The 24,673-nt window shown below is 37.8% G+C and overlaps 1 protein-coding gene across 1 annotated transcript in view; it reads left to right on the top strand.

Annotated features, from left to right (window-relative positions):
* Window positions 1-24,673, top strand: part of ATRNL1 (attractin like 1) — a 1,671,159-nt gene that overhangs the window by 339,925 nt on the left and 1,306,561 nt on the right. Inside the window, exon 10 of the mRNA XM_053692689.1 lies at window positions 6,501-6,655. Within this exon, the coding sequence (XP_053548664.1) occupies window positions 6,501-6,655 (155 nt within the window). The remainder of the gene's footprint in view (window positions 1-6,500; window positions 6,656-24,673) is intronic.

Genomic DNA, 24,673 nt, shown 5'->3' with positions numbered 1-24,673 from the left:
CTAGGTCTTATGACTGCTGCATTGGACGCGATCCCCTTTGCTCGTTTTCACATGCAACCTCTTCAGCTCTGTATGCTGAACCAGTGGTGCAGGGATTATACAAAGATATCACAATTAATATCTTTAAAACCGATTGTACGACACTCTCTGACGTGGTGGACAGACCACCATCGTTTAGTTCAGGGGGCTTCTTTTGTTCTTCCGACCTGGACTGTGATCTCAACAGATGCAAGTCTAACAGGTTGGGGAGCTGTATGGGGGTCTCTGACAGCACAAGGGGTTTGGGAATCTCAGGAGGCGAGATTACCAATCAACATTTTGGAACTCCGTGCGATTTTCAGAGCTCTTCAGTTGTGGCCTCTTCTAAAGAGAGAGTCGTTCATTTGTTTTCAGACGGACAATGTCACAACCGTGGCATATGTCAATCATCAAGGAGGGACTCACAGTCCTCTGGCTATGAAAGAAGTATCTCGAATACTTGTATGGGCGGAATCCAGCTCCTGTCTAATTTCTGCGGTTCATATCCCAGGTATAGACAATTGGGAAGCGGATTATCTCAGACGCCAAACATTACATCCGGGCGAATGGTCTCTTCACCCAGAGGTATTTTGTCAGATTGTCCAAATGTGGGGACTTCCAGAAATAGATCTGATGGCTTCTCATCTAAACAAGAAGCTTCCCAGGTATCTGTCCAGATCCAGGGAACCTCAGGCGGAAGCAGTGGATGCATTGTCACTTCCTTGGAAGTATCATCTTGCCTATATCTTTCCGCCTCTAGTTCTTCCAAGAGTGATTTCCAAGATTCTAAAGGAGCATTCGTTTGTTCTGCTGGTGGCTCCAGCATGGCCTCACAGATTTTGGTATGCGGATCTTGTCCGGATGGCTACTTGCCAACCTTGGACTCTTCCGTTAAGACCAGACCTTCTATCGCAAGGTCCTTTTTTCCATCAGGATCTCAAATCCTTAAATTTGAAGGTATGGAGATTGAACACTTGATTCTCAGTCATAGAGGTTTCTCTGACTCCGTAATTAATACTATGTTACAGGCTCGTAAATCTGTATCTAGGAAGATATATTATCGAGTCTGGAAGGCTTACATTTCTTGGTGTTCTTCTCATCATTTTTCTTGGCATTCTTTTAGAATTCCTAGAATTTTACAGTTTCTTCAGGATGGTTTGGATAAAGGTTTGTCTGCAAGTTCCTTGAAAGGACAAATCTCTGCTCTTTCTGTTCTTTTTCACAGAAAGATTGCTAATCTTCCTGATATTCATTGTTTTGTTCAGGCTCTGGTTCATATAAAACCTGTCATTAAGTCAATTTCTCCTCCTTGGAGTTTGAATTTGGTTCTGGGGGCTCTTCAAGCTCCTCCGTTTGAACCTATGCATTCGCTGGATATTAAATTACTTTCTTGGAAAGTTTTGTTTCTTTTGGCCATCTCTTCTGCTAGAAGAGTTTCTGAATTATCTGCTCATTCTTGTGAGTCTCCTTTTCTGGTTTTTCATCAGGATAAGGCGGTGTTGCGAACTTCATTTAAATTTTTCCTAAGGTTGTGAATTCTAACAACATTAGTAGAGAAATTGTGGTTCCTTCATTGTGTCCTAATCCTAAGAACTCTAAGGAAAGATTGTTGCATTCTTTGGATGTAGTTAGAGCTTTGAAATATTATGTTGAAGCTACTAAAGATTTCCGAAAGACTTCTAGTCTATTTGTTATCTTTTCTGGTTCTAGGAAAGGTCAGAAGGCTTCTGCCATTTCTTTGGCATCTTGGTTGAAGTCTTTGATTCATCATGCTTATGTTGAGTCGGGTAGAACTCCGCCTCAAAGGATTACAGCTCATTCGACTAGGTCAGTCTCTACTTCCTGGGCATTTAGGAATGAAGCTTCGGTTGATCAGATTTGCAAAGCAGCAACTTGGTCTTCTTTGCATACTTTTACTAAATTCTATCATTTTTATGTGTTTTCTTCTTCTGAAGCAGTCTTTGGTAGAAAAGTACTTCAGGCAGCTGTTTCAGTTTGATTCTTCTGCTTATAATTTCAGATTTTTTAATTATATGATTTAAACTTTGTTTTGGGGTGTGGATTATTTTTCAGCGGAATTGGCTGTCTTTATTTTATCCCTCCCTCTCTAGTGACTCTTGCGTGGAAGATCCACATCTTGGGTATTCATTATCCCATACGTCACTAGCTCATGGACTCTTGCTAATTACATGAAAGAAAACATAATTTATGTAAGAACTTACCTGATAAATTCATTTCTTTCATATTAGCAAGAGTCCATGAGGCCCACCCTTTTTGAGGTGGTTATGATGTTTTTGTATAAAGCACAATTATTCCAATTCCTTATTTTTTATGCTTTTGCACTTTTTTCTTATCACCCCACTTCTTGGCTATTCGTTAAACTGATTTGTGGGCGTGGTGAGGGGTGTATTTATAGGCATTTTGAGGTTTGGGAAACTTTGCCCCTCCTGGTAGGAATGTATATCCCATACGTCACTAGCTCATGGACTCTTGCTAATATGAAAGAAATGAATTTATCAGGTAAGTTCTTACATAAATTATGTTTTCTATTACTGCACTTGCTACGGTTAATAGTCTTTGATAGAAGGCAAGCTCTGCTACATTTAGGCATTAGGGTTAGGGCTAGGGTTAAGATTAACCACTTAGATGCTAGATGACATTGCTGTGGTGATATTATATTGATGGCAATATCACATCTGTCACATTTTTGCCATGGGGCATTATGTTTGCTACAACATTGACATCATAATGATGTCCAGATAAGAACCAGCATCTGGATCTCTACATGTATTATCAACATGAGAAAATGTGACTTTTGATTCCATCTTTCTTCAAATGAGACTAGACCTGTTACCTTGAATGATGATAGAATGTTGACTGTTTCCCCTAATTTTGTAGGGTTAATGAACTCCACCCCCCTGAATGAGAGAAAGTGTGCAAACAAAGGGTGTCTTCTTGGAACCTATCTTTATGATCTAGTTAGGGATTAATAGGGATTGGGACTTGAAAGCCCACGTGTTGAATTAAACACTGCAATAGATACAAATAGTGAGGATTAAAATTTAACACTTTATTAACATATATGCAACACAGAACAAACAAGTATTTTGGACTTAGCTAAAGGTGGGTATATCACAACCACCTATACATCCTTACATCTGTACCCAATACTCATATTAAAAACATCAATAAAAGAAGGGCCGGGGTACCACAGAGTGTCTTAAGTGTCAGGTTTACACATCAAAGCAACAGTCCCCATTCATTCACATAACAGGTATGCCTATGCACTCAAAGGCGACTTCCTACCTGCAAACTGCTGTGATTGAACACAGTCAGACGATTTCTAACTGGTGCTCTGATTATACAACTACCTAATTAAAGGCTTCCATTCAACATGACTATAGTCAAGGTATATATCTCATTAACAGTAGACAGACTTGTATCATTCTCACTTCAATACTTGTCAATAATAATAATAACCGCTAGAAATAATAGGTTAGATTAACGCTACAAAGTAACTATCATTGTGCAGATGTAAGCGTATCTTGACAAAGATCCCCAGTAGCCCCACCCATGCTTACATGTGCACAACAATAGTTACTTTGTAGCATTAATCTAACCTAGGTGAATGAATGGTGACTGTTGCTTTGACGTGTAAACCTGACACTTAAGACCCCCCGTGTTACCCCCTCCCTTCTTTTATATGAGTATTGGGTACAGATGTAAGAATGTATAGGTGGTTGTGATATACCCACCTTTAGCTGAGTCCCCAATACTTAAGTTTGTTCTGTGTTGCATATATGTTAATAAAGTGTTACATTTTAATCCTCACTATTTGGAACCTATCTTTCTCAGTAAAGCTTAACATCTGTAGATTAAGTCCAATAACCCACATTGCACAAACTCCACATCTCCAGCTTCAACCTTTTGTTGTATATATATATATATATATATATATATATATATATATATATACAGTATCCCACAAAAGTGAGTACACCCTTCACATTTTTGTAAATATTTTATTATATCTTTTCATGTGTCAACACTGAAGAAATTACACTCTGCTACAATGTAAAGTAGTGAGTGTACAGCCTGTATAACAGTGTAAATTTGCTGTCCCCTCAAAATAACTCAACACACAGCCATTGATGTCTAAACCGTTGGCAACAAAAGTGAGTACACCCCTGAGTGGAAATTTCCAAATTGGGCCCAATTAGCCATTTTCCCTCTCGGTGTCATGTGACTCGTTAGTGTTACAAGGTCTCAAGTGTAAATGGGGAGTAGGTATGTTAAATTTGGTGTTATCGCTCTCACACTCTCTTATACTGGTCACTGGAAGTTCAACATGGCACCTCATGGCAAAGAACTCTCTGAGGATCTGAAAAAAAGAATTGTTGCTTTACATAAAGATGGCATAGGCTATAAGAAGATTTCCAAGACCCTGAAACTGAGCAGCTGCATGGTGGGCAAGACCATACAGCGGTTTCACAGGACAGGTTCCACTCAGAACAGTCCTCATTAGACCACAGGACATGGTTCCAGTAATCCATGTCCTTAGTCTGCTTGTCTTCAGCAAACTGTTTGCGGGCCTTCTTGTGCATCATCTTTAGAAGAGGCTTCCTTCTGGGACAATAGCCATGCAGACCATTTTGATGCAGTGTTCGGGGGTATGGTCTGAGCACTAACAGGCTGACCCCCCACCCCTTCAACCTCTGCAGCAATACTGGCAGCACCCATATGTCTATTTCCCAAAGACAACTTCTGGATATGACGCTGAGCATGTGCACTCAACTTCTTTGGTCGACCATGGCGATGAGTGGAACCTGTCCTGTGAAACCGCTGTATGGTCTTGCCCATCGTGCTGCAGCTCATTTTCAGGGTCTTGGAAATCTTCTTATAAGCCTAGGCCATCTTTATGTAGAGCAACAATTCTTTTTTTCAGATCCTCAGAGAGTTCTTTGACATGAGGTGCCATGTTGAACTTCCATTCTTTACATTGTAGCAAAGTGTCATTTCTTCAGTGTTGTCACATGAAAAGATATAATAAAATATTTACAAAAATGTGAGGGGTACACTCACTTTTGTGGGATACTGTATGTATATATATATATATATATATATATATACACACACACACACATATATAATCTATCTATCCATCTATCTATAATCCAGTCCCTTGTATTTTAAAGCCAGACCATTAGTTTTCAACCCTGCTATTGCCTCCTAGTCATGCCTCTGTTATTCTATACAGCAAGTTTACTGAAGCTTACTCAACTTAACTTAGTTTATTTGCTGCATAGGATAACATAGATGCTGAAGAGGTTGGTGAGGCAGTGAAGCTGGAATTTTACCCTTCAACAACGTACATTTGATAACAGAAGAACAATGAACATGTTTTTAAAACTGCATGATCTACCGAGACCAGAGAAGTTCAATTATGACATTACTGCCCCATTAATCACAAATACCAGTAGTTTTATGTTTGATGTTATGGTAACTAAAGGACTTATGATGCAAGAAATATTAAACTCACATTCCACTGTAGTCTCTTTCTGATTTCTCCCTGAAATGTACATGAAGTGAGTTTTTTTTTAGATCCTTTCATTATAGAAGAGTTAACAAATGAATATAGCACAGGAATAGTGTTCTTACATTTCAGTGGAAAATATGTTGGAAAAAAAGCCTTGATGAGATACTTGGCCGATTATGATCCAAAATCAGTATAATGTATACGTTTTATTTATGAGATTTTCTGAATAAACAGACCTTATGTATATTAATGAACATCAAGTATTTATTATACAGAGAAGCCCCAGATACAATCTACATTTTGCCCTTTAACTTGAGACTTGACCTATTTTCTTTTAAAATGTGTTGGATATGTTTCTGCTTTATGTGACCTTTCCTGGTTTTCTGTTACCCCTGGAAGATGTTCTAACCCTTTGGTTTCCAGAGAAGGTTGTATTGTATTGTGTACTAATGCATTTCAGTTCTCATTGGCCGACATCAATCAAGTGGTTAAAGGTGGATTTATTGAAGTTTGTGACCTATAAGATTATCTTAGATAATTACCTTTCTACTGGTAAATATGCACAATAAAAACAATCTTACTTGTACTGGTTTAAAATAAATACATTTTGTATTACATAAAAAAACACACACAAATAACACAATTTGCATAAAAGGAGGTAAGTTAAAGCTCTATAAATGGACAGTGAAATGAATAGAAATATGTGTTTGTGTGTAATGAATCCATTAATACTTTTATTGATTGATAAATGCAACAGCATGAAAACAAAAGGATTTAAAAAAATACTTGTCCTTGAAAATTGTCTGGAATATTTTTATTTGCTCTCTGTATTCAGTATTTTGGTAAATGTCGTTAGAGTGAAATGGTTGACTTGGTAGATGATTTTCATATATTTTCTATTTGGTTGATTTTCTTATTTTTTTTCTCCCTTGTTTTTATTTTGCAGGACGATTTTGAAGGAGAGTGCCCATGCCCGATATCTGCATTCGGCTGTTCTCATCAGTGGCGCCATGCTGGTATTTGGTGGAAATACACATAATGATACATCTCTGAGCAATGGTGCCAAGTGTTTTTCAGCAGACTTCCTGGCCTACGATATTGGTATGTAAATAGCTGGTGGCTTTTTTATACTCTAGTATTTGAATTAGTGAAACATTTGAAAGTAATCCAAATGACAAGGTTTGGAGCTTGTAAGTGGGGCTTTACTTATGAGTTTAAGCTACAAAGGGTAGTTAGATCTCCTACTCCCAACTGAGAAACTGCAGTAAAGTATTGGCTTTTGTTGTTTTGAGTATTCGGTAGGCAAATTTCAGATGTCTAATTTAATAACTTTTTTATTTACAGGAACGAAGCAACTAGCCACTGGGATTGTGTTAGCAAAACTGCAATTCCAATTCACATAATTAATAGAGTTCAAATGCATAATTTATTTTGCTCCATTTTCATGTAAGAATATAAATATATATACTGTATATATATATATATTAATAGAGCAAATATAACATTTTAGGGAGAGAGACAATAAAGTAATCTTTTAAAACCTAAGGTATATTATCAAATAGATAAAATGAGACCTAGATCGCAGAGGCAGATCATAGGCCTGGTGCAGACCCCTTAATTAGTATAAACTCAAAATATTTTTTATAGGAGAAAAAATATATATATAGACACAGCAGAGCTGTATGAGAATACTGTGAAAAAAGAAGGGGAAATCAGCACTCAAAATAAATCTGGTTCTTGATCTAATATGTAGATTCTTAGGCTGAGATAATTTATTGGACAGAGAGACATGAACACACATCGGTCCCATGAATATACAATGAATTTATTTATAAAACCAACCTATAAATAAACAAAAAAAATTATGCTAGTGCCTAAATGAAGATATGCCACTGCAGTGGATAGCCTATAGCAAGTAAAGTACTACTAATACACACTTAAACTTATGACTACAAAGCGTATAGCATAAGATACAATATATACATATTGCAACATGTTGCAAATAGGATGCTTGAAAAAATATGTAGCGGGGGGAGGAGCCAACTATGGAACTGAACGGTCGCATCTTACAGTAGCTCCGGCTAAACTTTTTGAAAAATAATTCTTCTGACCGTTCAGATTCCCAAAATAACACAATTTTTTGTAGCACAGAAGCCCTTGAGATATCGGTGTTTGCAGTGGGGGAGTAGAATACCCTCCTGATGAACAGACTCTACCATTTGGATCACAGGCCTACAACCTAATCACTCTGGAAGCGACCATCATCTTTAACACATAGGTATCGAGCCGAAATCTAGCCTAACTGCTGAGGAAATAGATTGTGGAGAAGCATGTTGCCCTCTCAGCTGTCGAGGGAGCACTTTGGAGCAGGACCGCTAGAACAGGCATTAATCTCAGAATGCTATTGCAACGCAATATGGAGACCGCGGCAGCATGGGACTCACCAATCCTAAGGCTAACCAAGCAGCAATTCCTCCAGTGTGTGAGCGAACTCAGATCTGTACTCCACTTACCACTGAATCCTCCCACATCTTCCCGCAAACTGCGCATAGAGGAGCCGTCTATATTACACCCTGATCACTGCCGTGCAGGAGAGCCGCAAGAGATAAATGATCACCTACCAAGGCAAACGGGCACTTTCATCTCAGCTATCATGAAGGAGACTAGAGACTTAGGATCACACTTTGTCTCTGATGAGGTGCGGATCAGTATGCCAATTCCTAATGACCGTAAGTCAGTTGCACTACACGCCACTCTGCTGACCGAAAATAATACACAGGTCACCGCACAGATGACAGAGCAACAGGTTAATAAGGAGAAGCTGACTTACACTCCATACCGCTCCAGGTTACTGTTGATAATCGGCCGAAGAACGCAGGATTGTAAATGCGACAGCTTGCCAGTGGGCCTTATATTGAGCAGTGACTGTATTACTGGTTGGCGGTCAGTGCTGGAGTTTTTGCAGTCAGCGCAGTATGCTCCTTGTGGCCTCCGTGGAGGCATAGGCTAATCCGGACATTACCTACGTGCTGTCAACAAGAGCAAGGAGTGCAGCCTTTTGGCACATCTTTACAGACTAGTTTGTGTTTATGTTTTCCCTATTCACCCAGTTTACTGCTGTGTGCTCCATACAGTTATTTATCCGTGAATGCTTCAGCATTGCTCTCGTATAACCTATGCTTTTCTTTTAAAATTATTTTGGGAAGTGCAAGTATTCATAATAATAACGTGCTCAATCAAATGTTTAACATGCTTTGTTATAGTTAAGCTTAACGCAGTGCTCATGTATTATATTATAGCCACAAGTTTCTGGAAAATTACTACGAGGTGGGATAGTCATGGCAGAAACCAAGTTTACTATGGCATTGTTTCCCCTAGGAGATTTTGTTATGGCTATGATATAGAAATAAGGACCTGCTGCTTTAGATACATAGGACCTTAATCCTCCCACTATTCCTAAATGGTTAATCTTCTCCCAAACATGACATTGGCAAGGTGTTTAGCTGTCAGCTTTTGTGTTTGAATTAGTATGTAGCACTATCTGTTTTGTTTTTAACATTTTGCGCAGCGAGGATAGACCTTTATTGATACAGGTTCATGATTCAGACAGTTTGTTTTCCCGCCAGATGCCTTGTACTCCTAATGTTGCTCACATTGTTCCTGTTCTTACTATGTAATCAAGCTCTCAGTTAGCATGCTTATGTTTTCACTCTTTCTGAATATGCTGTGTGCCCTAATTCTATACAAACCTGCTTTTGATATTATATTTTGAGTATGGTTGATTGAATGCCCACACTGTACCAGCTCCTTAGGCGCATAACTCACTGTTTAGTTGGCAAATGTAAAGCTGAATTACACCCGCCCCTGCATTGCGCTAATACACCCTATCTGACTTGCATGAAGAGGCACCCAGATCACCTATAGCCAGATAGCCATAGGACTTCACTGTATCCCCCACTGATATTGTCTCTGACTTTGCTATGATAAATGGAGGTTACTGTGTTATTCCCTATGACATGGTTACCTAGTATACCCATCTCTAGGTGTTCTCCTGCTGATGGGTATAGGGCCCGTGCCCAGGCGGCAGGATGCACACCTATTTTTTGGTTTTTCTAAAAGTTTATGAGACTGTGGTTATTATTTACTGTGCCTGTCCTCTTATTATACCCTAAGAGATAACTAGTGGGAGCAGAAGACAACCTTACAGCCTAATATAAACATATTGAAATACTAGTCAGGCTTCTCAGTACAGGCTGGTCCTGTACTATCAAAATTGGTCTCCCGTGAGTCTCCTTATATAGACTAATAGCCTAGCCACATCTCAGCATTAGTATCTAGAGGCATCATACAATAATTGTCCTTGCCCCTCACTATAGGCACAGAACTTACTGTTATTCTTGAACATAGGCTGTTTATCATACTATATCTAAGTAACAACCTCCCCCCCCCCTTATATTTAATATACCTCCTCGATCTGGAGGTCGAATTAAGCGGTTAATCTTGCCTATACTGCATCCTAAGATTTTTTATTTTATAAGTTACAACTATACATTACCTGATGTTCCCATTGTGAACTATACTGTAATCCTGACTACTATATATGTATATCTATGTAATAAACTCATCTAAGATTACAGGTCTTGCAGGGACCGCTCCAGTAACTTAAATTCCCCTCTCTAGAATATATTACAAGTTTATCAAGGCACAATAGTTGCCTATAATGTCAGGTGAGGGTACAGACTTTGTTTAGCCCACGTTAAAAAGAAAAAGAGGTTTCAGTATTCTGTCAGCATCTACTATAATGCGAATCTTGTATATCTATAATGTAATCGCTGAATTGTATTGTACCATTTTAAGTTTGACTTATGACATGTTACTCAAAACAAGCTGTAATGTTTCGCATAACCTCAATAAAAATCTATGTTAAAAAAAAAAAAAAGAAAAAATATGTAGCAAGGCAATTGTTCACAAAGCAAAATCCCAGATGTTAAGAAAATCAAACATGTTGGATATCCTTGATAAGAAAACTGAAATGGTTAACAGTCACTTATGGGGATAATGCCGTAAATTCAATAAAGCTGAAATAACCGAGGTAAAAGCATCCTCAAAAAATGTCAGCTTCACAGTTGCTATAGATCTTGATGAAACAGACTGATATATCCAAAGTAGCAAACTTGTTATAACAAAAGCATACAACCTTGTTTAGTTGTACCATCCAGCAGCAAAGTCCGGGTATAAAAGGTTTATCTTTGAGGCATTACAGGTAACGGACTGTGACTCCTCCTCCAACATCCAGTCTCACCTAAAGCTTTTCATCTCGTAACTTTGCTCTTAAGAACACAGGCTAAACATGAGACTCCATTTGCAGGCTTTATGGACTCCTCTCGCCTCTGCCAGATTCTTTCCAGACCTTTAAAATATGGCACCATAAGTTTGTACAGGTGCTTCACAGTAGCTGCATGGATTTGAAATGACTTTGTCGACGCGCGTTTCGCCCCACAATGCTATGCGGTAGGGGCCTCGTCAGGACTGTCAACCACTGTTTGAGCTCTACACCATTTATTCATTGTTTGCCTTAGAGGAGTGGTTGGAGGTGTGTATTTGCTTACCAATCATGCAAGCTTGATTTGATACACCTCTATTTGTCACTTGCTGCTTAGCTTGCCTTTTCTATTTTGCCGTACAGATACTTATACAGATAAAGCTAGTACGTGAATCAACAAAAGAAAAAGAAAATCGCCATCAATGTTAAAGGAAAAAGCACAAACTAGATAATTATAATAGATTCATTGCAATACCAAGAGGTCAATATGTGCTAAGTCTCATTAAATTTGTCTAACCAACACAATCGCTATAGTTTAAGCTACTCTCACGAGTTGTTTGACGGCTTAGGATATTGATATAAACCAACTTTTTTAATTGTGCATAGGAACAGAAGAATTTATGTGAATGAATTAAGGTAAAACAAATACATTTCTCTAATAACTACATATTTTTTGTTATATAGTTGAGGTTTAGAGTGATGAAGAACTATATTACAGCAGAAATAGAGAATAAAATACCTATCCTAACCAACGTGAAGGATTTTCTATACAGTTATGTATATGGTATAAATCATTAGCCTAGAAATAAATATATATATTAATAATATTTTTTTTAACAACACAATCATTACCATTATTTACAGCACAGACTTGTAGAGACAGCAAAGTCAGAGTCAAAAGTAAACTCAAATGGATTGCAAGAGCATTACGTTTTAAACAACGTTCCAGTTTACTTCTGTTATTAATTTTTCTTACTTCTTTCTGTATCCTTTGTAAAATAGTTATCCTTGGTGAGCTCATGAGTGTGCACTTGCATATGGCAGCAGTGTTTGCAACAATATTTATAGAAAAGTTATACGTAGTTGCAAACACTGCTGCCATAGGTACGAGCACACGCCTCAGCTCCTGGTAGCCTACCTAGTTTTGCTCTTCAACAAAGGATACAAAGAGAACAAAGGGCTTTTGATAATTGGAAAGCTGTATAAAATGGCATGCTCTATCTGAGTCTTGAATGTTTTATTTTGACTTTATTGTCCTTTTAAAATACTTAGCATGATGTTATCCTCATAACCCAACCTTAGACAAGACATGTACAGCAAGTAATTGTTTACTACTTCTGTGCAACACAATAAGGAGAACATACATGTGCCTTTGCTATAATAACTAATGCAGTGGTTTTATTCCTTACAAGCTGAAGGAGAAAATAGTTCTCTAAGTACAACACAGAACAATGAACTGTTTGATTAGTGGTAACTACCTTTATTTACTTTTTGTTGATAGAAAATTGCACAGCACTTTCTTCACTTGTCTGTACTTATGTACCTTCTCTTTATTTTTTGCAAATAAAAGCAGAATAATATTTTTCTTTTTTCCAGATTTTTTCCTTTTTTTTTTTTTTTTTTTTTTTTTTTTTTACTATTGTGATGTTTGTTCCGTAATTTTAAAAAAAAGATCTTTCCCCTGAACAATGAGGTTTAATGACTGTGTTTAGAGCTCAGTCCATTAGTTTGAAAGACTGTGGCACACAGGATAACTATTTAGCAAATAGTTTTGATTAACTAGGATTGAAACTTGCAGAACTCATATGTAGTTAACTATGAAATAGCAGCAGATTGGCTAGAATGTAGTTAATTTGGTAAGTGACTTTTTTTTTAGTTTAAATATTTTTATTGTTTTGAATACAACAACATACAGATAAGAACAATAAAATCATAAATTCTTACAAAGTCATTTTTTTGGAATAATATATAAAGTGACATCTCAGTATGTCAAAATACACTGAAATCAGTACAAAATATATTCAGGTTATGTTATGAGATGATAGCAAAAAGTTTGAAAAGGACCAACCAAAGTGGGGGTTTAAACCTAAGCACGCTTCCCTATTAGAGGAGTAGTAATGATTAGTTAGAATCTGTAAACTTTAATTAATAATAATTTAAAGAGAGAATCAAAATTCTCCAAATAACAAACAAGTCACAATAACTTCAAAATTAAAAATGAGCAATCATCCCCCTGTTTCCTGGCCGATATCTGGTGGTGTCAGGGGTGAGAGACATGTGAAAAAGTGTATATTACAACAAACGTGTTTCATCTGTCTAAGCAGCCTTTGTCAATGTTTTGAATTTTTGAAAATAAGCAAACCAAAGCCCGGGTGCCACCATATCTTATACACCCACAAGCTATGATATTCAACCAATCAGAGGCTACCTGGTTCAACAACACCCTCATATTGGCCAATTCTGATATAGAGGCTGTTTGTCCAATTGGCACTAACATTTGCCAGTCCTGCCCCTCTGGATGACAAATTATAAGAGCTTGTGTATTCTAGGGGCATGTACATACCGCTCTCATCAGCATGATTGGTAGGTGACGGCAGGCCAGGGGCGGTATCCTCATATGGTTATCGTAAACGATATACATTACTGACATCTCAGACCTGACTTAAAGCTCATCATACTATTGCTAACCCACGATACAAATAAAACATTATGCAGTCTATGTTATAATTTCGCCAAAAGTCTTACAAGCGTCGCATACAAGTAAAACACTATGCGGTCTATGTTATAATTTCGCCGAATGTCTTACATGCGTCTTATACCTAAGGTACAGTGGCACACATGGAGTGCTATTGTTCCGACTTTCTGACATAATTATTTACATCAGAAAATAGTGTGCAAATTAACGTACCTTAACATTGTTATGTTATGAGATGAAAATAAATAATAGTAAAAATGTAAGGGAAAAATCAAAGGAGGAAGGGAAGGAAAAGAAAAGAGAAAAAGGGAATGTCCCCGAGAAGTAAAGGATATCATATAGATCTCATTTAAAGTTTGTATGTGTTCATATAAGAACCTTCAACATGTTAAGTTTTAACCTCTAAGCTTTTTTTTTTTCTTCTTCTAAGAACATTAGGGAATTAGTTCTGCTCCTCTTTCCAATATAGGAGAATGTTGAGGAAAAAATCAGATTTGTTGTAATAACTATCACCTAGATTACGAGTTTTGAGTTAGAGGCTGTGCGGTGCTAACGAGCAGTTTATGCTCACTGCTCACTTACAGACATCGCTGGTATTACGGGTTTTTACAACCATTAGAGAATTAGTTCTGCTCCTCTTTCCAATATAGGAGAATGTTGAGGAAAAAAATCAGATTTGTTGTAATAACTATCACCTAGATTACGAGTTTTGAGTTAGAGGCTGTGCGGTGCTAACGAGCAGTTTATGCTCACTGCTCACTTACAGACATCGCTGGTATTACGGATTTTTACAACCCAGACAAGAAGTGAGCGTTGAGCAAAATTTTGCTCCTTACTGCACTCCAATACCAGCGCTGCTTACGTTAGCGGTGAGCTGGTGTAACGTGCTCGTGCATGATTTCCCCATAGGAATCAACGGGGAGAGCCGGCTGAAAAAAAGTCTAACACCTGCAAATAAACAGTGTAAAACTCCTTAACACAGCCCCATTGATTGCATCTGCCAATAGGATTTTTTCTACCTTAATTCTGATTGGCTGATAGAATTCTATCAGCAAATCGGAATCTAAGGGACACTATCTTAGATGACGTCACTTAAAGGTACCATCATTCAGCAAGAAGACGTCGGCTGAAGAGGATGCTCCGCGTCGCATGTCTTGAAGATGGAGCCGCTCCGCGCTGGATGGATGAAGATAGAAGATGCCATCTGGATGAAGACTTCTGCCCGTCTGGAGGACCACTTCTGCCCGTCTGGAGGACCACTTCTGCCGGATTCGTTGAGGACTTCGGCCCGGTTGGGTGAAGACTTCTCCCAGTAAAGTGTTCTTCAAGGGGTTAGTGTTAGTTTTTTTTTAAGGGGGTATTGGGTGGGTTTTAGAGTAGGGTTGGTTGTGTGGGTGGTGGGTTTTAATGTTGGGGGGATTTGTAATTTTTTTTACAGGTAAAAGAGCTGATTACTTTGGGGCAATGCCCCGCAAAAGGCCCTTTTAAGGGCTATTTGTAATTTATTGTAGGGTAGGGCTTTTTTATTTTGTGTGGGCTTTTTTATTTTGATAGGGGGATTAGATTAGGTGTAATTAGTTTAAAAATCTTGTAATTTGTTTATTATTTTCTGTAAATTAGTGGGGGTTTTTTTTTTGTACTTTAGATAATTTTATTTAATTGTATTTAATTGTATTTAATTTAGGGAATTAATTTAATTATAGTGTAGTGTTAGGTATTAGTGTAACTTAGGTTAGGTTTTATTTTACAGGTACTTTTGTATTTATTTTAACTAGGAAGTTATTAAATAGTTAATAACTATTTAAAACCTATTCTATCTAGTTAAAATAAATACAAACTTGCCTGTAAAATAAAAATAAACCCTAAGCTAGATACAATGTAACTATTAGTTATATTGTAGCTAGCTTAGGGTTTATTTTATAGGTAAGTATTTAGTTTTAAATAGGAATAATTTATTTAATGATAGGAATATTAATTTAGATTTCTTTAAATTATATTTGTTAGGGGGTGTTAGGGTTAGGGTTAGACTTGTTTAGTGACAGTTTAGAGGGTGTTAAGTGACAGTATACCAATAAAGCTGGGAAAAAGCCGAAGAGAAGCGAGATCGATGACTGTTAGTTAACAACAGTCCGCTGCTCATCTGCCTGTACTTGGTGCGTGGCATTTTGACAGCTTTTTTGGTAACTTTGGAGAGCATATTCAGGTCCGTGGCCGCGATGTTAGGGGAGCGTATTGGTGCCGTTGAATGCAAGTAAGTTAACGGCTTGATAAGTAGATGCCTGTATGTTTATATATAAATAATTTACTGTATGGTACAGCCTAAACATTTTTTTTCTTTCCACTTTACAAAAAAAAATGCAAATAAAATTATAATCACATTTTTTACCCGCAACTGCTGTAATTTTATTTTTCTTCTCCATAAAAGCTTTGAAATTTCTGATCTGGAGTTAATCTTAACCTGCTATCAAAGAAAAGATTAAAGTCTCTGAGAAAGAAAGGGGGGGTTACACTAAAAAATAACCCCACCCCTAAAGGTGTCGAAAAGGCACAAAACAGAAATATCTTCTGATGTGTGATAACGGAGGTAGGGAGGAGTTTATGAGGAGGAAGCACAGTGATTCATTGCATGACTGAGGGAGATTGACAGGAAGGTGGAGAAAACTCCTCCCTACGGTGTCCATTCTCCTCTGAATCTGTCAATCAACAACCCATACTCCCTCCTACCTCCTAAAAAACGTTGTCAGTCATCCAACAAAACTCCATCCTCCCTCCTAACAAACTCCATCCATTCTCATGCATCAGACATAGGCATCTCACAATATCACAACACAATCCATGAAATATAAAAGCAATCCTTGTATATTTTTTAAATTTTGTCATATATATATATATGTTCAGGAGTTTATATACTACAAGCTAAAATATATATATTTTTAAATCTAACAAATATATATATATTTTTTTTTTGTAAATCTTTGCAATAACAAGTATAACGTAAAAAAAAAGTTATGACTGCGCTATAAAAGCTTCTGACTGTGGATAGCTAATATTTTGGAAAAAATATAATAGGATGGCATTGTAAATTGATGGATTATGTGATTGCCTGATGAAAACAATGCATATACATTATGATCAGATATTTTTTCACCCTGATGTCTGACTCCTGACATCTGATGTCTGACTCCTGATGTCTGACACCTAAATCCTGATTGAAACAAAAAGTTGTATGGAGCACCGGATCAGCGGTTAAAATAAAATTACTTTATTAAGATACATATTTAAAAGTAAAGCATTCAATATGAAGAGGAAGTGGAAAATCTTTCCAACTAGTGAAAAACGGCTGATGCGTTTCGGCTTCATGCCGTACTCTTAGCCATAAGCTGTTTTTCACTAGCTGGAAAGATTTTCCACTTGATCTTCATATTGAATGCTTTACTTTTAAATATGTATCTTAATAAAGTCATTTTATTTTAACCGCTGATCTGGTGCTCCATACTACTTTTTGTTTCACTTTGCACTTGGGGCCATACAGTGAGCACGGATCGTTAGCGGAGTGCCTGTTCAGGATTGGTGGGCTGTACACACACACACCTATCCAATGAGCACAGGGTCCAACAGACAGAGAATGCCATACGACACACAGCCAAGTAGCTCAACGGAGGCGAGCATTTGGGAGTTCAGAGGTCCGGTATTGGAATCCAGGATCCGGAGGTATCGGGTAAGAAAACTGCCTTGATAGTTACACTTGAAGGAAGGTATTTGGTAAGTGTAGCCTAGTGAATATACCCAATGACCAGGTGTTTATGGCGAGTCAAACACTGTGCTACTCGGAACCGTGAGGTTTCTTTACAATTTGTTTGCAGTATACCCGCAGCTTGTATGTGTTGTTTTGTGATATGTAAGTCCAATTTCAGATATAGACAACAACAATAATACTGAACTGATAAACATTATTATTTGGATGTGTTTTCTGCCTAAACGCTCAAACTTATTTCATTGTGGATTGTATATTGGACCTAAGTCCTGATACCTAATGTCATACCTAATACCTGATGTCTGACACCTGAGTCCTGATACCTGATGTCTAATACCTAATGTCTGACACCTCAGTCCTGATACCTGATGTCTGACACCTGATGTCTGACACCTGAGTCCTGATACCTGACTCCTGATACCTGACTCCTGATACCTGACTCCTGATACCTGACTCCTGATTCCTGACTCCTGATTCCTGACTCCTGATACCTGACTCCTGATACCTGACTCCTGATGCCTGACTCCTGATGCCTGACTCCTGATGCCTGACTCCTGATGCCTGACACCTGATGCCTGACACCTGATGCCTGACACCTGATTCCTGATGTCTGATAACGGAGGTACAATGGAGTTTTCAGGGAGGGAGCATAGAGTTTTAGAGGATGTAGGAGGGAGAAAGGTGAGAGTGTTGCAGGAGGGAGCATGGAGTTTTAAAGGATGGAGGAGGGAGGAGAAAGGAGGAAGTTTTGCAGGAGGGAGCATGGAGTTTTGGATGGAGAAGGGAGTTTAGGAGGAGGAAGCAAGGATGTCCTAAAATGGACACCGTATAGACTGCAAATTAAACACCTAACCCCACCCATGGAACATAATTTAGTTTCTCTTGTTTGGCTTTGGCTCCACCCACAAAGTACCCATGCTCACCACCCACAAGTTTCCCTCACAAACCAGTCCTGGAAAGCCTCCAAGAAATATCTGGAAGTATGTGTTTGCCTTAGCTGCTTAAGGGAAAAAGCAGAAGAGCAAGCACTGGAATATCACATAAATGCTTCAAGTACCCCAAGGAAAATGTACCAACAGTTAAAAAGCTAGGCTGCCTGTTAATTAAAATCAGGATGCGTATTCTAAATAAACAGAAACAATTTCATTATTTTTTTTACAGTTTTCTTTCCACTGAATGCTTTACTGCATGTGAAAATCTGTGCCTATTTGATGTTAGGACTGAAGCATTTTTATGTTTTATTTTATATTTGCTTCAAATAGAACACCTGCACGTTAATGGTCTTTCTACATATAGCACAGAATGTTTTCAAATGGATGTTTTTATGTGCTGCTATTAAACAAGTCCACATTTTCTTACACATTATACGTTTGTCCTTGTTTAAAACAAATAAGTATATTAATCTGCCCCTTGTTGTTTTGCTTGACTTGGGCTATGAGTACACAAATCAGGAGAGAAAAAAATAGTTTTACTTTATTGCTGAAAATGTGGCATGAAGATGTCTTTTATAATGGATATTGCCAGCGCTTTCTCACATGCTACGTAACCCAATTGTTTTTTACAACTTTAGTTTATTAGTTGAACAGCGGTGTCCTACAGTGGCAGAGGATTTGTTTCAGTATTATAATTGCACCTTATTTGGACTGATATCGTTTCTACACCTGTGTATGGAATAATATATATTTAGTAAAATAGATACTGATTACATTTTATTAAGATAGCACTGGAGTGTGCAACTCGAAATAGGTCTACATAGTAACATATTAAATGAAGTTGCACTCCCTTGATCAAAGTCAGGATTATGGAATACATTTACTGATAAATAATAGCAATAATAATTCCTGACATTAAAAGATTTGCCAGGTTAAAGGTACAGCAAAGTCAAAATTAAACTTTCATTATTCAGATAGAGCATGTGATTTTAAGCAGTTTTCCAGTTCACTTTTAGTATCTAATTTGCTTTGTTCTTTTTGTATCCTTTGTTGAAAAGCATACCTAGGTAGGATCAGGAGCACAATGCACTGCTGGGAGCTAGTTGGTAATTGGTGGCTGCACATTTATGCCTCTTTTTAGAGTCTCACCAGATAGTTTTGTTTAGCTCCCAGTAGTGAATTGCTGCTCCTGCAAAAAAGGATATTAATAGAATGATAATAGAAATAAAATGTTATGCTGATGCTCTATATGAAAGCAAAGATGTTGGTTTCATGTCACTTTTATGTTAAGACCATCTTTAGTGTACGTGATGTCATAGCAATTGACACTATGGGCTCCATGTACAAAGCAGCGTACGCTACATTAGAGCCCTTGTGAGCCTGCTTCCCACAATGTAAGAAGCAGCGGTCAGTAGAGCGCTGCTTCGTACATTCTTTGCCACTTCTGATATGGCGAAGAGAAATCACAAAGAGCTTGCTTGAGTGAAGGGGCAGGCATTACACACTCAGCGGAGGGTGTAATGATGCATACAGGGCAGTGGACGAAGAGATACACTGCCCGTATGTAGCGAAGGGGTGCGGACAGCTTCTCAAATTGAGAAGTTGTCCTCACGCCATTTAATACATGGGGCACTTTATGTATTATGTATATACAGGGAGTGCAGAATTATTAGGCAAGTTGTATTTTTGAGGATTAATTTTATTATTGAACAACAACCATGTTCTCAATGAACCCAAAAAACTCATTAATATTAAAGCTGAATAGTTTTGGAAGTAGTTTTTAGTTTGTTTTTAGTTATAGCTATTTTAGGGGGATATCTGTGTGTGCAGGTGACTATTACTGTGCATAATTATTAGGCAACTTAACAAAAAACAAATATATACCCATTTCAATTATTTATTTTTACCAGTGAAACCAATATAACATCTCAACATTCACAAATATACATTTCTGACATTCAAAAACAAAACAAAAACAAATCAGTGACCAATATAGCCACCTTTCTTTGCAAGGACACTCAAAAGCCTGCCATCCATGGATTCTGTCAGTGTTTTGATCTGTTCACCATCAACATTGCGTGCAGCAGCAACCACAGCCTCCCAGACACTGTTCAGAGAGGTGTACTGTTTTCCCTCCTTGTAAATCTCACATTTGATGATGGACCACAGGTTCTCAATGGGGTTCAGATCAGGTGAACAAGGAGGCCATGTCATTAGATTTTCTTCTTTTATACCCTTTCTTGCCAGCCACGCTGTGGAGTACTTAGACGCGTGTGATGGAGCATTGTCCTGCATGAAAATCATGTTTTTCTTGAAGGATGCAGACTTCTTCCTGTACCACTGCTTGAAGAAGGTGTCTTCCAGAAACTGGCAGTAGGACTGGGAGTTGAGCTTGACTCCATCCTCAACCCGAAAAGGCCCCACAAGCTCATCTTTGATGATACCAGCCCAAACCAGTACTCCACCTCCACCTTGCTGGCGTCTGAGTCGGACTGGAGCTCTCTGCCCTTTACCAATCCAGCCACGGGCCCATCCATCTGGCCCATCAAGACTCACTCTCATTTCATCAGTCCATAAAACCTTAGAAAAATCAGTCTTGAGATATTTCTTGGCCCAGTCTTGACGTTTCAGCTTGTGTGTCTTGTTCAGTGGTGGTCGTCTTTCAGCCTTTCTTACCTTGGCCATGTCTCTGAGTATTGCACACCTTGTGCTTTTGGGCACTCCAGTGATGTTGCAGCTCTGAAATATGGCCAAACTGGTGGCAAGTGGCATCTTGGCAGCTGCACGCTTGACTTTTCTCAGTTCATGTGCAGTTATTTTGCGCTTTGGTTTTTCCACACGCTTCTTGCGACCCTGTTGACTATTTTGAATGAAACGCTTGATTGTTCGATGATCACGCTTCAGAAGCTTTGCAATTTTAAGAGTGCTGCATCCCTCTGCAAGATATCTCACTATTTTTGACTTTTCTGAGCCTGTCAAGTCCTTCTTTTGACCCATTTTGCCAAAGGAAAGGAAGTTGCCTAATAATTATGCACACCTGATATAGGGTGTTGATGTCATTAGACCACACCCTTCTCATTACAGAGATGCACATCACCTAATATGCTTAATTGGTAGTAGGCTTTCGAGCCTATACAGCTTGGAGTAAGACAGCATGCATAAAGAGGATGATGTGGTCAAAATACTCATTTGCCTAATAATTCTGCACTCCCTGTATATAAAATTCTGTTCCTTTAATGTGAAATCCCTCATTTTTGCCGATGCCAAAATCTCCTTTTCTCTATTCTTAAATAGGTATATAAGTCAAACTGAAATGCTAGTGATTCAAATACAGAGTGTAATTAAAAAAAAACTTTCTTTTTTTTTAGTAATATGATCAAATGTATTATTCTCTTAGTATATATAGTTGAAAAGCATACCTAGGTAGGCTGATGTTAACATGTTTTTCCTGAGCACTATTAACATTGTTACAAATATTGGTCTAGATTCAATAAAACCTATGTCTGGAACTACTATGAGAACTCAAAATTTGTATCCACCCTTTGGGGCATATTTATCAAGCTCCATACGGAGCTTGATGCCCCGTGTTTCTGGCAAGCTTGCAGGCTCGTCAGAAACAGCAGTTATGAAGCAGCAGTCACAAAGACCGCTGCTCCATAACCTGTCCGTCTGCTCTGAGCAGGCGGACAACATCGCCGGAAATCAACCCGATCGAGTATGATCGGGTTGATTGACACCCCCCTGCTTGGCCGCGAGTCTGCAGGGGGCGGCATTGCACCAGCAGCTCTTGTGAGTTGCTAGTGCAATGCTGAATACAGTGAGCGTATTGCTTGCCGTATTCAGCGAGGTCTGGCGGACCTGATCCGCAGTGTCGGATCAGGTCCGCCAGACCTTCATACGTATGCCCCTTTGTCACAGCCACAATTAGTGAGTCATTACAATCAGTGGAGCCATATTTATCTCGTAATCATTTGCTTATCAATGCATAGAACTAGTTCTACTGCGAGGATACCGGTATTACAAAAATGCATTCAAACTTAATAGAACAAATTAATAAAATAAAAAATTTAGATATATATACTGTATATATGTATTTGTGTATCTCTCTCTCTCTCTCTCTCTCTCTCTCTATATATATATATATATATATATATATATATATATATATATATATATATATATATATATAATAAAATTAATATCAATTAATTGTATAGTGCTGCTAAATTCCATATTCCATATATTGATGGCAGTTTTTATGTGTGCTACTAATAGATGGGTTAAATTAAAAGAGAAACCAAACTAAGAATTACTTTGGGCTCCATGAACTAAGCAGTGGATCCTTATTTGGAGACCTTTTTGGTGCAGGTTTGCTTATTTATTCCTGCTTACCACAAGTTATAAAGCTGCAGTCACATGTCCACTATTTTGCAACCTCTGAGGTTTGGGCAATAGATAACCTCATACAAGAGGACAAACAGGTCCCTAAGTAACGATTCTTCTCCGTCTGTCTATAAGTAAATGTCACACTTCTTAGTGCACAAAATGACTTTGTTTTGGCAGAAAGAATATATAAAATGACCCTAAACAAACTTTTACTGGCAGGGTTGATTGTTCATACAACTCTTTGCTTATTTGAAAACTAAGTAATTTCATGTAGCCTTTTCTCCAGACTGAGATTCCTACAAGGAACGCAATGCACTTAAAAACAGGTCAGCCTTTAAAATAAAAACAAGTAGTAAAATATTATTTTAAGTGTTTAAGGGACAAAAAAAATGTTTGTACTGTATTATTATTCTGCTTTTAGAGATAGTTGAAACATTATAACAAAATACCATAAACTGATGCTTTACCTTTTGGTTTCTTTTATCCATGTGTGACAAATTATAGATTTCTGCTTTTATCTGTTGCCTTTATTATGATTCTTAATGTTTCTTCTGTCTGAAAGGAAACATTCTCCAACCCTTGTTGTCAAAGAAATCACTGTCTATATCAAAATGTAAGTGCTGTGATAGGTCGAGGCGGCAATTGAGGACCATATATTGAAAAACATAAAATATGAATTATCCAAAGCACTTCAAACTTCTTATACAAAGATATACCATGGAACTATTACTTCTATTGTACAAACTTATTTACAGTATATATATATATATATATATTGGCTTGCATTTCAATCTTTTTAACAAAAGACGGTATTAGGACTTCTCTCTTGTGACACCAACCCTCTGGAACGCAGTTCCTTGAGCTGTCAAACTTTCACCTAACCTCTCCTCCTTTAAACGCTCCCTAAAGATCTTTTTGTTCAGGGAAGCCTATCACCAAATCAGTAACTAATGAATTTCACTTACCTAACAGTTGCCTTCATCTATCTCCTCACTAATATCATTCTCACCTTTGCAGTCCCCACCTCCTGTTTTCCATCTTCCTACCCATCTAGATTGTTAGTTCCCATGAGAATAGAGCCCTCAATTCCCCCTGTATTTGTCTGTAAAATTTTGTCTTTTATTGTATTGTTTCTCTGTTGTACTTTTATCTTTGTGCCCATGGGCAGCACTGCGGAATCTTTTGGTGCTTTGTAAATAAAGAATAACAATAATATTAATTTAATAGCTATTTCAATCAATTGAGTAAACATCCAAGTTTTTGTTTGCATACTGAGGTACACTCAAGAGCGTGCACGTGTCTTGAGCACTATAAAGAAGCTGTTTAATATAATGTTTGTAACTCTGTGTGCTCCCATTGATGGTAGCTATGTGTCAATAAAGTAGACAAATGATGTAAAGGTTTTCGCTCAGGCGAAATGATCTAGAAAGTCTCCTCAATATGGCGAGGTCCCTCTAAGAACTTTAGAAACACAAATTTTAGCTTGAGGACTGTTTATCTTACTATGCAGGTTCTGGGTGTGAAGGAGACACTCCTGTGTGTGTTATAATGTAAAGTCTAAAAAAAGATATTGCATGATTTCTCTCCATGCCGGCAAGTTTTTCTTCACCAGGTCCAAAGAGAAAGGAGGTAAATTTGATAATTGAAGTAAAATGGAGTTTGTTTTTAAATTGAATGCTCTGTTTGAATCATGAAAGTTTATTTCTGATGTCTACATCCCTTATAAATCTCCCTTCTCCCACTTTCTTCTTGTCCTGGGTAGAGTAAGGGACATTTAATCATTAGATTGCTGAGCTGATATCTTTGAGCAATGAGGGAGCTATAATATTCCCCAGCACTCCTGGACCACTTTCATAATACATTAATAATTACATATATTTCTACGTTTCATTTTTCTGTTACTAGTTGTGTTATAACGTCAGAATTCAGAATATTTTATATCAAATTCAGAAATTTAGGACAGTTTGTAGGGGCGAGAATTTGTATGTGGATTTTCCAACTGGGAGCATTAGTGCTACAGTTCAGACCA

This window comes from Bombina bombina, chromosome 9, assembly GCF_027579735.1.
Source record: "Bombina bombina isolate aBomBom1 chromosome 9, aBomBom1.pri, whole genome shotgun sequence".
Lineage (NCBI taxonomy): Eukaryota > Metazoa > Chordata > Amphibia > Anura > Bombinatoridae > Bombina > Bombina bombina.
Note: the sequence above shows the minus strand (reverse complement) of the source record. Positions and strands in the feature narration are given on the sequence as shown.